The sequence below is a fragment of the Anomaloglossus baeobatrachus genome, chromosome 3 (genome assembly GCF_048569485.1).
Source record: "Anomaloglossus baeobatrachus isolate aAnoBae1 chromosome 3, aAnoBae1.hap1, whole genome shotgun sequence".
NCBI classification, from domain to species: domain Eukaryota; kingdom Metazoa; phylum Chordata; class Amphibia; order Anura; family Aromobatidae; genus Anomaloglossus; species Anomaloglossus baeobatrachus.
Window position 1 is genome coordinate 92,183,699 of NC_134355.1, and position 16,001 is coordinate 92,199,699.

The window sequence follows — 16,001 nt, forward strand, 5'->3', positions numbered from 1 at the left end:
AGACTACTTGTCTTTACTGCCAGGTGTTTATCCCCCAGGTATGGCTTGACCAAAACAGACACCTCCTGTAAAATCTATATTGACAGTCCTGTGACGTTATTTTGTGATTACTTCTCATTTTACATTCTAATTTTCTGAGTCACATTCGGCTGAACATTTCTGGAGAAACTAATAAGTTAAGTCCTAGGAACGCTATCACTTGCCGCCACCCTCTGATAGAGCATGGCTCCTGTGTGCAGCTGCCATATGTAAATACAATTTCCTTCACCTGAACGGACCGGCAGCTTCAGCGTGTGCCACCACGTCAGCATTTGTTTTCTCACATGAGAAGGGAGTTGCCGGGATTTTCAAGTACAAACAGTTCCTAAAAACCTTAACTACAGCTTGGCATGCACATGAAGGATTATTGGCCAACATTCACGACGTCATGCTAGTTACACGGAGACTGATCGCCCTTTAATCACGCTCAGAATGACATTACATGTGCTGTTCTATCAAATATAGAGGATCTGGTCTACTGTTGGGTGGCATTCATTATTTAGTATCTATAGTATATCAAGAAATTATGTTTTTGATATGATTTTAATACCTGGTGGCAATGTTTAGGTTGTTTAGGTTTATTCTGTAAAATATAATATTGGAATTTCAAAATATATTATGGCATGTAATGCAGAGACGTGAACCAGGGAAAGCTCTTCAAAGGTTACAGCAAGACTGGGAGTAACGTATCTGAAGGATGTGAATTAAATACTGAATTAAGAACTCAGTCCAGATTATATACCCACCCAACGCCCTCCCAATTCTCACTTCATCCATCCCACCCATCAGCACTTCACAGGCAATATGGCGATCAAACTATAAAAGATGTCTTAGGCTTTCACCACTCTTTTCTTTCATAGAGCAACACAAAGTGTATTATCCATTACTTTGAGGGGTCCTATGGTCGGCACAGCACAATTCAACCTATTCTGCGTATGTTCTGGAACTACAAGTGACAGCATGTCCTGTTTACTTCAGACACAGCCTTCTAGGAACTGTACTTCCACAACTAGACAAACTGTCTGGACATGATTCTATATGTAAATGCTAAAATATATTATAAATTATACATAACATTATTGTCACGCTAGCTACGGGGAAGTACCAAGCACACAGTGAAAGAGAAGGGAAGAGAAACCCTGTGTCTAGGGAGAGGGAAGATGGTGACCCCTGACCAAAACTACTGCTGGTCCTTGGGGTCCCTCACCACCCTAGATAAGTTCCGCTCCTTTGCACCAAGCCAGATACCTGACCCTAGGTATCCCTAGTGCTGGTGTGTCGCCCAACTTCCGAGAGACATCTATCCACCTGCAGGGACGCCATGGGGTCTCCACTTGTTGGTATTTCTGTCCGCAGGTGTGTCAGGTTTATTTACATTGGAGTCGTGACGCCACTCACGGTTTTGCAGTCAGGGTTATGGGTGACCGCCACTGCAGGTTTAACGAGTGTCTGGGGCTGATCGAGTCTGCAGTCTGGTGGTGTGGCCTCCTGTGAGTGAGGCTGGCCCCAGGTGGCTCGAGTGTGTAGAACAACAGGGCCCAGAATAACTCAGTCACAGTCCAAGGTGTCTTTCAACTCGTTTACTTACTTTCAGATGTTTTTGTGAGGTAACCCGGGCGATGCTGAGATAAACCAGGTGGATCCAGGTATCCTTTAGGCTGGTCTAAGGGTAACCGTTAACTCGCCTTCCTAGCACTTCTTGTTTCGGATAACCCCTCACTTGAAGTAACGTGGGATTCATCCAGGGAAGTCGCCGCTGCCTTTTCTCCCCTTTTTGGCACGTTTGCTGGCAGCGTGGACCAAGGAAGATGGCTCCAGACTCGATCCTCCTTATGGGCCCCCTCGTTGCTGCTGATGCTCGGACTCTAGTTGGTTGGTGTGGGACTTGTTGTCCTCCCCACCAGCAGGTTTAGCAGACCAAATAAATGGACATCTACTCTAGGGACCTGTTCCCCGTGCGTGCCTAGCCACCAGAGGTCTCCGTACACAACCAGCTGACTTCCTCAGCGTCTTTTTGTCCAACTACTGGCAACCGTTCTCCCACGCCAACGGCTACTACACGTGCAGGGTCTGACTAGCGTGTCAGCGCACGTCTCCTCTCCTTCTTCTCCTCACACTTTCTTCTTCTGCTTGCCACACTTTCTGCGCTTCTCCACTCCAGACTGGCTAACTCTTCCTACTTTCCTGACAGCCACTGCCACTGCCACCTTAGCTTCCAGCCCCTCCCCAGCACCCTTAGATGAGATGTGGAGGAACGCCCCATCTTGGGTCTGCCCAAGGGTCCCCTCTAAGGTGTGGGAGACCTGGTTGCTATGTGTTTGGGCGTACACACCCTATTCTAGCCTTTGGATTTACTTGGAAGTACTGTCCCAGCATGGGTGCAGTACCCTGTGGTGCCTGACCAGGTCAGGGGCACCACACTGGACCCTAAATAATGAACAGATGGATTGAGCTCTTTGTAAACGCCACTAAACAACTATAGAAAACACAAGGGGGACACACAGGGGGGAAAAGCATGAATTACATATCATTGGATGACTCAGATAGAAGTTCAGCAGAGTTCAGCAACAATACCACAGAGCTCTCTGTCACTCTCTGCTTATCCTCCATGAATAGTGTGGAGTCTGTCACTCTCTACCTGTCCTCCATGTGCAGTGTGGAGTCTGTCACTCTCTACCTGCCCTCCGTGTGTAGTGTGGGATCTGTCACTCTCTGCTTATCCTCCATGTGTAGTGTGGGATATGTCACTCTCTACCTGTCCTCCATGTGTAGTGTGGGGATATGTCACTCTCTACCTGTCCTCCATGTGTAGTGCGGTGTCTGTCACTCTCTATCTGTCCTCCATGTGTAGTGTGGGGTCTGTCACTCTCTACCTGTCCTCCATGTGTAGTGCGCGGTCTGTCACTCTCTACCTGTCCTCCATGTGTAGTGCGGGATATGTCACTCTCTACCTGTCCTCCATGTGTAGTGCTGGATATGTCACTCTCTACCTGTTCTCCATGTGTAGTGCGGGATATGTCACTCTATACCTGTCTTCCATGTGTAGTGCGGGATGTCACTCTCTACCTGTTCTCCATGTGTAGTGCGGGATATGTCACTCTATACCTGTCCTCCATGTATAGTGCGGGATATGTCACTCTATACCTGTCCTCTATGTGTAGTGTGGGATATGTCACTATCCACCTGTTCTCCATGTGTAGTGCGGGATATGTCACTCTATACCTGTCCTCCATGTATAGTGCGGGATATGACACTCTATACCTGTCCTCCATGTATAGTGCGGGATATGTCACTCTATACCTGTCCTCCATGTGTAGTGAGGGATATGTCACTCTATACCTGTCCTCCATGTATAGTGCGGGATATGTCACTCTATACCTGTCCTCCATGTTTAGTGCGGGATATGTCACTCTCTACCTGCTCTCCATATGTAGTGAGCGGTCTGTCACTATATTAAAAAATAAAAACATTACTGCTCTCGGAAAATGGTGATAAGCAAAAAAAAAAAATTGGGGACAAATTTTTTTCACCACTTAAAAAAAATTATATATGTTTAGTATCTGCCTAATCGTACTGATCTGGAGAAACATATTGTCACCTTAACTATATAGTGAGCATGGCAAATAAAAAACTAAAAAAAACAATTGTGTAATTGCATTTTCGTTTGCGATTTCAAAGCACTTAGAATTTTCTGTCCATTTTCCAGCACAATATGGGGCAGGATAAATGGTGTCTTTCAAAAGTATAACTCGTCCTGCAAAAAACAAGTCATCACATGGCTGTGATGCCAAACACCCAGGTGTAATGAGACAGTACACCACTAGGTGTCGCCAGTCACACTAGTGGAGGATATCTGCAGGGAATGTACACTAGGTGTCGCTAGACACACTAGTGAGGGATATTCGAACAAGCCAGGAGTCAGAAGCCGGGAGGTTACGTCCGTGACGGAGGGAGAAAGTGAAAGTCACGTCAAGAACCAGGAAGAAAGTGGAGCCAGAGTCAGAGGATGAGCCGAGGTCGGGAAGCAAAGAGGACAAGTCGGGTACACGGGAGCGAGAGGAGCCGGGGTCAGGAAACTAACCAAAGGTCAGGGAGACAGCGAGTCAGGTCAGAGTAGGGGAGGAGATGGGATGAGGTATGAGGAACTAGGTAGCAGGACAAGATCAGGTCAGTCACTTATGGGAACCAGAGATGCACACTGCCGAACAGGAACTATCACTGGCGGCATTCCAGGTGAAACAACTCCAGAAAATTGGTCAGTCATGAAAAGCTTGGATACAAAAACCACATGACTAAACGAATATAATAATAGGCAAGTCAACATTTTACCCGCCGGAGCCTGGATTAGGCTGACTTCTCTGGGATATGTATGGTCACCAATAAAAGTTTCTGTTGAAAGCGAATACCTCTCACTTATTGTAAGTGAAGTTTACGAAGCTCTTGTGTATATGTCCATGCCCATGACGGATGTAAACCGCGGTGAGGACCATCATAGACTTCATAGGATTTGTAATGGTTAACGCTCCGCCGCAGGGTAACTGCTCACTTTATTCTTATAGAAGAAAGAAAAAAGTTCCTTAAACTTGTCAAATACAAATCATCGGCTTTTACAGATTTACTTCTCACATTTCGCTAGAAGACGTCGGGGTTGTATTGTCATAAATGGCAGATATTTTACATTCCACCTTCAGTACCTATTCTTCATCTTGAAGTGCTTTCCATACAGACAATGCTCGCTTTATAAGATTTTCTTCCAGAATTATAATGCATTTTATTGTACATACACTTGCTACATTTAAAAGCACTCATGGAAAGCTAGATCATTTTCTGGTTCACCAGTCCTCTCCACCAGTATGTGACACCCACCATGGTGCCAGTCTTTGACTCACTTAATAGCTATGTATGTGCGCTGCAGTACTCAAGCTGCCTGCTTTAATCTGGTCATATTTCCAGGCTTTTAAAGGCAAAAAAAAGCCATTAGGGAAACTGAATTGAAAATCTAGGAGGAATAAATTGTGAAATGATTATTATCATTTATTTATAATGTGCAGGAGAGTGCAGATGGTGAATAATAAATATATTACTATAATGCTCTTGTATGCATTAACAGTGACAACAGGCATTATTATGCAGAGTCTGTGCTATCATAGTGTTACTGTATATTGGACCATCTACCATACTGTATGGTAGGGTTTATAAACATGCCGGAATAAGGTCATTTGTAATAATAAGTATAGAGCAAACTTGTGTTTAGAAATCTTAATTCTGAATAAAGTAGGGGAAGAAAGGAGAGATAAATAAGAAGAAAGAAATGAGAATATAAAAAGGAAAAGAGAGAAAAGGAAGGAAGGAAAGAAAGAAACAAAGGAAGGAAGGAAAGAAAGCAAGAAAGAGCATACAAAAAGAAAGGAAAGAAAGAAAATGAAAGGAGAGAAAGAAAGAGAAAGAAAGAAAGTAAAGAAAGTAAAGAAAATAAGAAAGAAAGAAAGAAAGAGAGGAGAGATAAATAAGAAGAAAGAAATGAGAACATAAAAAGGAAAAGAGAGAAAAGGAAGGCAGGAAAGAAAGACAGAAAGAGAAGAAGGAAGAAAAGAAAGAAAGCAAGAAAGAAGAGCACAAAAAAAAGAAAGAGGAAAAAAAGAAAGGAAAGTGTAACGCCTGCCTGCATCCACAGACTCAGATGGGATGTAATGGACAGGCTAGAGGGAAGCCACTCACCAAGCAGGACCCCAGAACCCTGAAACCCTTTAACCCCTATACAGGGATTTGGAATTTCACAGGGCCCACGATGATCACTACCTGTGGAAGGCTGCAGTCTGAGAGAGTAGTCGTCAGGCACAGTCAAACTAGGAATAGCAGAACAGGGACAGAATCGTCAGGCAAGGACGTAATCAGAAAACGTAGCAGAGGTCAAATCCGGATCGGGCAGCGAGGTACAAAAACAGGAGGCAGAAGGGTAGTCAGAAAACACGCAGAAGTCAGCACACAGGAATCACTAAACAGAATAGGGTGGACCAGGAGCCAGGAAATCAGAACTATCTCTGGCAGAGGTCAGCAGACAGGAGGGGAATTAAGAAGGGTGTGGTGTCTTCCCATTGGCTGTAGCTAAATGATGGTAACTTCAGCTGGAAGACACACGCCACCTGTAGTCAGCCAGTGGTACTGCAGATCCCAAGATAACGCAGCCCAGTGGATGATCGGAGCCTGCGCCTACCGGTGCCGCTGGCATCGACTCCTCTCCCATCACCATCCACGGCAGGAACACGGCATCGCCTGGCGATCAGAGTAGCAGTCGCTGGAGCGGACTCCGGTGGTGACAGGAAGGAAGGAAGAAAGAAAGAAGAAAATCCATCCACAGGACTCGGTCCAGCAGTCAGGCCAGTGATCTGTGGCCATCAGACTGGAGCCCTGCTATACGCTTCTCTTTGGATTATCTGGCCTGGCACAATGTATGGTTGCAGTGTATTGCACATATGATGTCACACCAATACATTGCACCATCTCTACTAGATATGTATAAGGAAAAGATAGAGATGAGGTACAGATCCATAGGAAGACAGGTAAATTGGCTCAAGAGTCTGCATCTAAACTAGGGAAGCGAGGTTCATTGGGGACAGGGACTGATATGAATGGTGACAATCTGTGTACATGCAGCAGAATATGTTCGGCACTATATAGGGAATAGATGATACATAGTCAGATACTGTAGATAAGAAGCCGTAACATTAAAGCACTACTCTAGTGTTACTTTCTTATTGCGCTGCTAGAGTGGCGCTTTAAGGGTATGTGCACACGCTGCATTCTGGTTTGACAACAAAACTGCACCCACTAACATACAAATTTGGCAAAAAGTAAACAAGCGTTTGACCGCGTTTTCACTGCGTTTTCGTTGCGTTTTGGACAGTGTGTTTTCAGATTGAGAAGCCAATGGATGGAACATTTCACAAAACACAATGAAGAAGTGACATGCTGCTTTTTTCTGTCAAAGAATTTAACACATATTTCACAAATAAAATGCTGCCAAAAAAAACTGAAACGTGCGCATGGAAATTCTGATTTCTCATAGACTTTGCTGGGGAACCAAAAGCATGCATTTTGTCATTGACACGGAGCAGTTTAAAATGCAACAAAAACGCAAAGAAAAAATGCAACGTGCACACATAGCATAAATGTAAATCCCCTTCCCTTTGTCTGATATTCACCTTCCAGCGGCTTCATCTTCTATCACCGCCCCTGCATCGGTCTCCTGTGGTTTGTAATCTGCTGGATCTCTCCAGTGTTTCATGTGGCGAGTTGGAGGTCACATCTCAACACATCTCTATGAGAATCTCGTTCTGGCCTCCTTCTGGCTCTCATAGAGATGCACTGAGCGCTTATGACGTAACTTATGATTTTTGGCCAGTCTGAAGTTACTGTCACAAGCTGGCACCGCGGGACCGGAGCAGCGTGGGTAAAAGGTGAAGACACTGGAAGGTGAGTACGGTATATGACAGGAGGCAGGGGGCTTCGATTTAAAGTACTACTCCAGCGCTAAAACAAAAAATTAGAAACTATGATGCAACCATATAGAACCCATTATAAAGCAAAGGCTCTATCGGGAGAAAGTCTGAATGCTGCAGTGGGTGAGCTGACTTGACCCACGCTCTATTTATTCTGTATTTCACTACTGGTAAAATCCAACAGGAAAAATAATCTATCTTTAGCAGCCTCAGACAATGAATGGAGTAGAGGTGGGGATGCCTGACCTCCGCTTCATTCAGACGGGAGCCTTGTTCTCCCGATCAGTGCGGGTCCGACCAGTGAAGCCCCGAGCGAACAGTAAATTATCCCTGATCCTACAGATAGTGTTAGAAATAACGTTATAGATGGGCACCTCTAATATTCAATAACGCCTCATTCACATTCCGTTCCATCAGTTCCATATGTTTCTTGTTCCCATCTGTTCCCAACACGTACCCATTACAGTCTAAATAGATTATCACAAGTCCTTGTTTCTTGTAGATCATGTGTCAGTGAAAAAAGTACGGAGATATGTCCAATTTTGATCCAAGTCTCATTCAAGAGTATAAGGACCCTTACTTCCTATTGATGTTTCATATGTCCGAAGGTGGGGTGAGAGAAGCCAGTGCTGTTTTTCACAGGGTTTGCATGACTTCATGTTAAGTGAGCCCCAGGAGAGCAAGTGCTGACATTACTGGAACAGCGCCGGTACTAAAGGCTACACTGGCAGACACAGAAGAAACAATGTGCAAGAAGAATAAATGGGTCCTTTGCAGCCCAATAGCTCATAATAGCTCATAAAAATGCAAAATTGCACCTGCTTTGGAGGTAGAATAAGCCCCCTTACCACATGGGCCCCTGTGCGGACACACAAGTTGCACCAATGATATGTCTGTACCTGGTAGGCTAGAATGAGTGTTGTTAATTCAACAGGGGCAAACACAGTCATTGAGACAGAGTTGTTCGAATAGTGAACAACCCCTCTAAAAACATATAGTCATGACGCACAGACATATCCTCTGTGACCATCCATCCAACAATATAAATCAATTGGAACAAGCTCTGAGACAAAATACAAAATGTAAAATAAATCACGAGAAGGACAGAAATACAAAAATATAGGAAGAGTATTAATCAATCCATGAACCCCTAAAAAGTGATTGGAAATTTATATAAGTCCTTAAAGAATTAAATGTACTCTCCTAAATAATGGAGGCAGATAGAAATTTCAGCATGTCAGCAGCTGAAATGTGTTTAAATAGAACAGGGAACAGTCTAAAGAGAGCCAGCTGTACAGCGCAAAAGATCATAGCTGGAAAGATTGATGGTGTTGGGCTTCAAATGTATCACCGGCATTTGCAGCTTCATCAGGAGGTTTTAGAAAAATTAACATATGGTTGCTGAATGGAAAGAAACTCGCATGTATCAAGGGAGGAAAGCTAGTAAGGGTTTGGCATCTAGAAATCAGTCTTAGGCCTGTTTCACACGTCAGTGACTCTGGTACGTTTGTGCTTTTTTTTAAACGTACCAGAATCCCTGACATACGCAGACCCATTATAATGAATGGGTCTGCTCACACGTCAGTGATTTTTCACTGACCGTGTCTCCGTGCGGCATACCCGCGTGTCCGTGATTGCCGCACGGAGACATGTCCATTTTTTTCTGGCATCACTGATGTCCCACGGATCACGCAGTGGTGTGATCCGTGAAACACGTGCCAGAAAAAAACGTGCTTTTAAAATAAAAATCATTTTTACTCACCCGGCTTCAGCGATGTCCTCTGCAGCCCGTGCAGCCTGCTGCTTCTGAGCCGGCTCATTACTGTCGCGCATATTCATGATGCACGACACAGCCGACCCGGAAGCAGCTGCTGCGGGGGTCAGCGCTGGCCGGATGCTGCACCGCGGGAGCGATCAGCACCATGGAGAGCGGGAGCGGGCGCAGGTGAGTTAATCTCTAAGTGCAATCACGGGCCACGGAGAATGGAGCCCGGATTGCACTTAGACAACCCACGTGTGCCGTGATTCACAGCACACGGAGGGACATGTGGGTGTTTTACACGCCAGTGAAAAACGTCAGTGTTTTTCACTGACGTGTGAAACGGGCCTTACAGGTATAGTGTAAATGTGTAAGAGTATTCTCCAGGGTGTGGTAAAAGTGCAAGAGCTTGGACTTAGAGGGTTAATCCCATCTCCAAGATCCTATCCTAATTTATAGTAGATGTGATAATAATATTAGCAAATACCTCCAATTAGAAATGTGGTAGTTCTCCTGATACATTACGTCGCTTATCTCATGTTCAGGGCATTGCAGGACCTTAGGGATCCATGGTTAAGACCACGAGCAACTAACTAATGGTATGGTTTCACTAGTGTATAGCTTCTGATGCAAGTGCATAGGAAACGACATGCTAATGGCCCTCCGCTGCGAGCATCAGCAGAGGGTCATGCGACTGTGATGCGATCTTGCAATCGGATCACTGCTGCGGAGAAGAGGGAGGGAGCACTTTCTTCCCAACGCCTCCACTGCCTGTCTCTGCAAATATCTTACTGCACTTGGATTACATGCGAGTGCAGTGCGATGTTTCACACGCTCCCATAGACTTGTATGGGGTGCGTGAGCCGAGACTCGCTGCCAAGTGCAGCATGCTGTATGCCGCTATGGCATGAGAAATCAACTGCAGATGGACACTGCCCCATAGTTTTGCACTAAATTGAGAGCAATCCTATGTTTCATCGGATCGCACTCGTCCGTGCAAAACGCAAGTGGAATTATACCCTAACTGTGACTATATGCTCTCGCATCGGAAGCTATATGCTAGTGGAACCGTATCCTTAGTTAGTTGCTCGTGGTCATAACAATGGATACCTTAGATCCTGCAATGCCCTGCACATGAGATAAGTGACATAGTGAATCAGGAGAATTATATTATATTTCTAATTGGAGGAATTTGCTAATATTATTTTTTTCAGCTACTACATATTGGGATGGGTTCTTGGAGATGGGAATATCCCTTTAAGACACAACTTTGTGGTGCTCATATAAATAGTTATCCAGCACAGACTCGCTAATCTGAAGCCAAAGGTATACAATATTTGTAGAATGCCGGCTTGTGTTATATATTGAGAGGACATCTTTCTACTGACACAAGCACTTGCTCTCTCAATATATACTGTATACCTCTAACCGGCAGAGCCTAATGTGATATTTGCATCCCCCACCCTAACCCCCAGGTTACCTGCGCCAGGGGATGATGGTTCAAACACACTGGAAGAGTCGCTGCACGCATTGGACGCTTGTTCTGACAGTTTCTTCTTAGCGCTTCCATCAGCTGACTTGTGAGATTTCTTTTTATTTTTCACAAGAATTTTATACTTTAGTTCCATAGGGCTGGGAAGAGGAACGCCGTGTTCAAGCTATGGTAATGAACAAATAATGATGTTAGGTCCTTACAAGGAAGAATAAAATGATAAAACATGAAATTAGAGCTAAAAACTAAAACTGCAGTGACATGTCTGGCCAATAGATGGCGATACAGAGACAGACTGCTTCCAGTTCTCTTCCATCCCGCCAGTGCTGACATTTGTGCTGATGTGCAGCAAAAATAAAAATATAGTGTGACACCATGTTCACTAGGAAAATCTAATACTAAATATAATATTATGTAAAAACTAAATGATACCGTTATAACTAAAAAATTATATTAGAAAAATTTCAGAACACAGAGGCCCCTTTATTAGGCACATTCACATATATCTGTGCTTGCAAATAGAATTGTTCATATATAATACTTTTGTCTATTTTTAAACAATAGTATTTATAATAGTATTTATAATTTAGATCATGCCTCCAAACCATCCTGGATCCAGTGGAACAGTTCAGAATTTGTGGAGCTGTCCCTCTGTCCTGTGAGGTTGGGGGTAAGTCCCAAATTTAATGGTGTGTGTCCTCAGGACACAGATACAGTTGGATATAGTCATCAAGCAAGGAGCCGATAGATCCTTCATCATTTCATCAAGTTAGAGCTTAATACTGCTGAAAGGACTTTCCGGTCACGGGACCTGACAATCTCACATGGAAGGTTTTCAGACACTTTTGAGCCTGGTATCAGAGACCAGTTCAGCAACAGCAAGCAGGGTTGTAACATGTGAGGGTGATGCTTGTTGGGAGACATCATACTGTGTTGGGAGACTGCTAGGATATCATACTGTGCGGGTGTATTGGGGAAAACAGGGAAGCAACGCCAACTGTGTGGAGCATCATACTGTGGTGCTGGACAGTGGGGGCATCATATAGTAATAGGGGACAGTGGGTGCATGATACCGTGTGAGAGTGACCATGGAGGCATGAGACTGTTTGAGAACTGTGGTGTTATTATTAAGTCTGAGGGGGACTGTGAGGGCATCATACAGTGGTATAAGTGTACTATGGGGCATCATGCCATGTTGGTGAATGTACTATGTGTGGGGCATCATACTGTGTGTGGGGGAATGTACTATGTAGGGGACATGTAGTGTGTGAGGGAATGTGAGGTCATCATACTGTGTAATAACGCAACAGTAGCATACAGGGTTATGACAGATGAGTGTGATGCCTTTGTGGGGGCATCATATTGTGTAAAAAGGCTTATGGGGGCCATAATACCGTGTGCTCATCATACTTTGTCTGTGGAGACTTTAGCTGCATCATACTGTGTTGAGAAAGAGGAAGGGCATCTAAATGTAAGATTGGACCATGAGGCCATTTTACTTTGTCAGGTGGACTGTGAGGGTATCTTAGTGCATGAGGGGTACTTTGAGGGCATCATAGTGTGTGTGTGTGTGTGTGTGGGGAAATTATGGTGAACATCATTCTGTGTAGATTGGCTGTGGGAGCCACTGTGGTGGACATCATACTGTGTGGGGAATGTATTGTGGGGCATCATACTGTGTGGGGAACGTATTGTGGGGCATCATACTGTATGGGTAATGTATTGTGGGGCATCATACTGTGTGGGGAATGTATTTGTGGGGAATCATACTGTGTGGGGAATGTATTGTGGGGCATCATACTGTGTGGGGAATGTATTGTGGGGCATCATACTGTGTGGGGAACGTATTGTGGGGCATCATACTGTGTGGGGAATGTATTGTGGGGCATCATACTATGGGGAATGTATTTGTGGGGCATCATACTGTGTGGGGAATATATTGTGGGGCATCATACTGTGGGGAATGTATTTGTGGGGCATCATACTGTATGGGGAATGTATTGTGGGGCATCATACTGTGTGGGGAATCTATTGTGGGGCATCATACTGTGGGGAATGTATTTGTGGGGCATCATACTGTGTGGGGAATATATTGTGGGGCATCATACTGTGGGGAATGTATTTGTGGGGCATCATACTGTATGGGGAATGTATTGTGGGGCATCATACTGTGTGGGGAATCTATTGTGGGGCATCATACTGTGGGGAATGTATTTGTGGGGCATCATACTGTGTGGGGAATTTATTGTGGGGCATCATACTGTGGGGATTGTATTTGTGGGGCATCATACTGTGTGGGGAATGTATTGTGGAGCATCATACTGTGTGGGGAATGTATTGTGGAGCATCATACTGTCTGTGAGGGCCACTGTGGGAGTCATACTCTGTGTGGGAGAATAAAACTGTATTTGGGAAGCTGTGCGAGAATGTACTGTGTGCAGGGCACTTTGGGGAGGTCATGAAGGTGTATTATACTGTGTGGGGAATGTATTGTGAGGCATCATACTGTCCGGGAGGGCAACTGTGAGAGTCATACCTGTGTTGGAGAAACAAATTGTATTTGGGAAGCTGTGGAGGAATGTTCTGTGGGGTCATCATACTGTGTGTAGGGCACTTTGAGGAGGCCATGAAGGTGTACTATACTGTGTGGGGATAATAATTGGCTTTATTAGGAGCAATATTTCTGTGTGGAACATATAAAGGACTGGGTGAGGTTAGACAAGTGGCTTAGCAGTATGTGTCCCTCTATCCTATATTTCCAATCGTGGAGTAATGCATAAACATTTATGCTGCAAACTTTGCTATAGAAGCTATCCAGTGCACAGAAAAGACCTACAGAAACAGAAGTGTATCGGTACCCTCTGTACAGCTCGGAGGATATATAAAGAGCTGTAATACCGCCATGTGTGTGAGGCCTATGGCTCGGGCAATACACAAACCGAGTGCAATGTCGTAACTTAGCAGCAATACATCCCATAGCCTGACATTGAGTGTACCCATCCTCAGAGAGATTTCAATGCTTAGCCCCAGGCAAGACAACACATTGCTTATGCCAGACATGTTATGTAAAACTCAGCAAAAATATATAGATATTGTCATATATGAAATGATGGAACTGCACAGCAGTATGTATGCTGCATTAAAGCAACAGTTCCTAGAACAGATTATTTTCGCTTATAATCGCATAAAACACATTCATATTTCCAAAAAGGGACCTAAATAACAGTATAATACAATAATATAGTAAAAATGTATATGATATAGAAATAAATATTCTAAATCAATGAGTGGATCTGTTCAGATATGAAGGATAAAATGATTTTCCACTCTGCACTTTGTGGGAAGGAATAGTTTATTACTAGACACCAGTCTGTCTCATTGGTACCAGCCTTAACGTTCTTCTTTATTGAGGGCAGGAACCTGGTTCAATTTTAGTGTTAAATTTCCTTTACAGCGCTGGCACAGGAGAAATAAAGCATAACACCTTGCCCATTGAAATCAATGACATGAGCGTGTAATGTCTTAGGTCCTCCAAAGTTTTATGAGGAAACTCACTGATACATTTTATAAATTCATTTTTTAAATATGTATTACACAATCTCTTTAAAGTGAATCTATCATCAGATTTTACAAGCTCCATACATTTTTAATTAGACCTGATGAGGCTGTTGTACTTATTTTAAGTCATAAAGGCAGTATAATACTTGTTAGTAAAGTTAACAAAAAAAAACCATTATACACAAAATTGTCTTACTGGATACTTCTCCAATGGCTCTGTCAAAAGTCCATCCCCAAAGATTTGCTTGCAGTATTCAGCCATTTTTGCCTGCTGCTTTGGCCTGTAAAATAATGAAATGTGAACACTGTCAGAATACAGTCCATATCTTTTTTATAACATGAGCTAAATTCTTATAATTTAGCTTCGGTGATCGGAAGTGTCCAGTGCTACTAACATTAGAAAGGGAGAGAGGAGCTAGCACGATCTGAGAATGGTATGCATCATATAACAAGTGAAAATTCACAGATTTATTCCAACTGTACTATAATACAAAATTAGATATTTAGCAAATAATTGATCAATTCTTTGAGCCACCCCTGCCACGGCACGGCAAATCTCAATAGCGGTGCTACTCTATATGATGTATCTCATGTGCCATGCGGCCTCCTAGACAAAGTTAAAAGCAGAACCATAATAGAGCACACATACCTGTAATCTGTATATAACCGCTTCTATGTTGCAAAAGAAGCAATTGTGGTTAAGGAGCAGCCCAGGTCCCAGCTTGTGGAGCAAGTTCTACACACACCAGGACTATATTAGAACTGACCTTCACAGTGCCAGACAGCAATCATTGATAAAGGCGGACCAGATCCAAGTATGGTGCTTAATTAGCATTGCCTGTGGGAAAGGGTGAGGCAACTGAATGTGAACAGCTACCAACAGAAAGAATACATTGCAAACCAAGATCAGGCGTGCATAGCATGGTGGTGACCAGCCACCAGACATTTGTAGCATAACTACAACCAAACCACCATACTATGCACGCCTGATCTTGGTTTGCAATGTATTCCTCCTGTTGGTAGCTGTTCACATTCAGTTGCCTCACCCCTTTCCACAGGCAATGCTAATTAAGCACCATACTTGGATCTGGTCCGCCTTTATCAATGGTTGCTGTCTGGCACTGGGAGGGTCAGTTCTAATATAGTCCTGGTTTGTGTAGAGCTTGCTCCACATGCTGGGACCTGGGCTGGCCTTTATCCACAATTGCCTCTTTTGCAACATGGAAGCGGTTATATACAGGTTACAGGTATGTGTGCTCCATTATGGTTCTGCTTTTAATTTTATCTAGGAGGCCGCATGGCACATGAAATACATAATATAGAGTAGGACCCTCCTATTGAAATTTGCCGTGCCGTGGCAGGGGTGACTCAAAGAATTGATCAATTATTTGCTAAAAATCTCATTTTTTTTATTATAGTACAGTTGGAATAAATCTGTGAATTTGCACTTTTTCATGATGCATGCCATTCTCAGATCATGCTGGCTCCTTTTTCTAACATTAGAAAGGGCAAATCAGTGCTCCATCAGCTGTTACAGAACTACAACTCCCAGAATAACGTATTATGATAAATACTATTTCCATAAACATATCCAATAATCTTTTTCTAATATAAAAGGGAAGCTGTCTACTGAATTTTTGACCATAAATTACCA

At 43.7% G+C, this 16,001-nt stretch overlaps 1 protein-coding gene across 1 annotated transcript in view; it reads right to left on the minus strand.

Annotated features, from left to right (window-relative positions):
* PLCB1 (phospholipase C beta 1) overlaps positions 1 to 16,001 on the minus strand; it is a 990,679-nt gene that overhangs the window by 238,028 nt on the left and 736,650 nt on the right. Inside the window, exons 13-14 of the mRNA XM_075339307.1 lie at positions 14,544 to 14,628; positions 10,778 to 10,955 (exon numbers count right to left, since the gene is read on the minus strand). Of these exons, the coding sequence (XP_075195422.1) occupies positions 10,778 to 10,955; positions 14,544 to 14,628 (263 nt within the window). The remainder of the gene's footprint in view (positions 1 to 10,777; positions 10,956 to 14,543; positions 14,629 to 16,001) is intronic.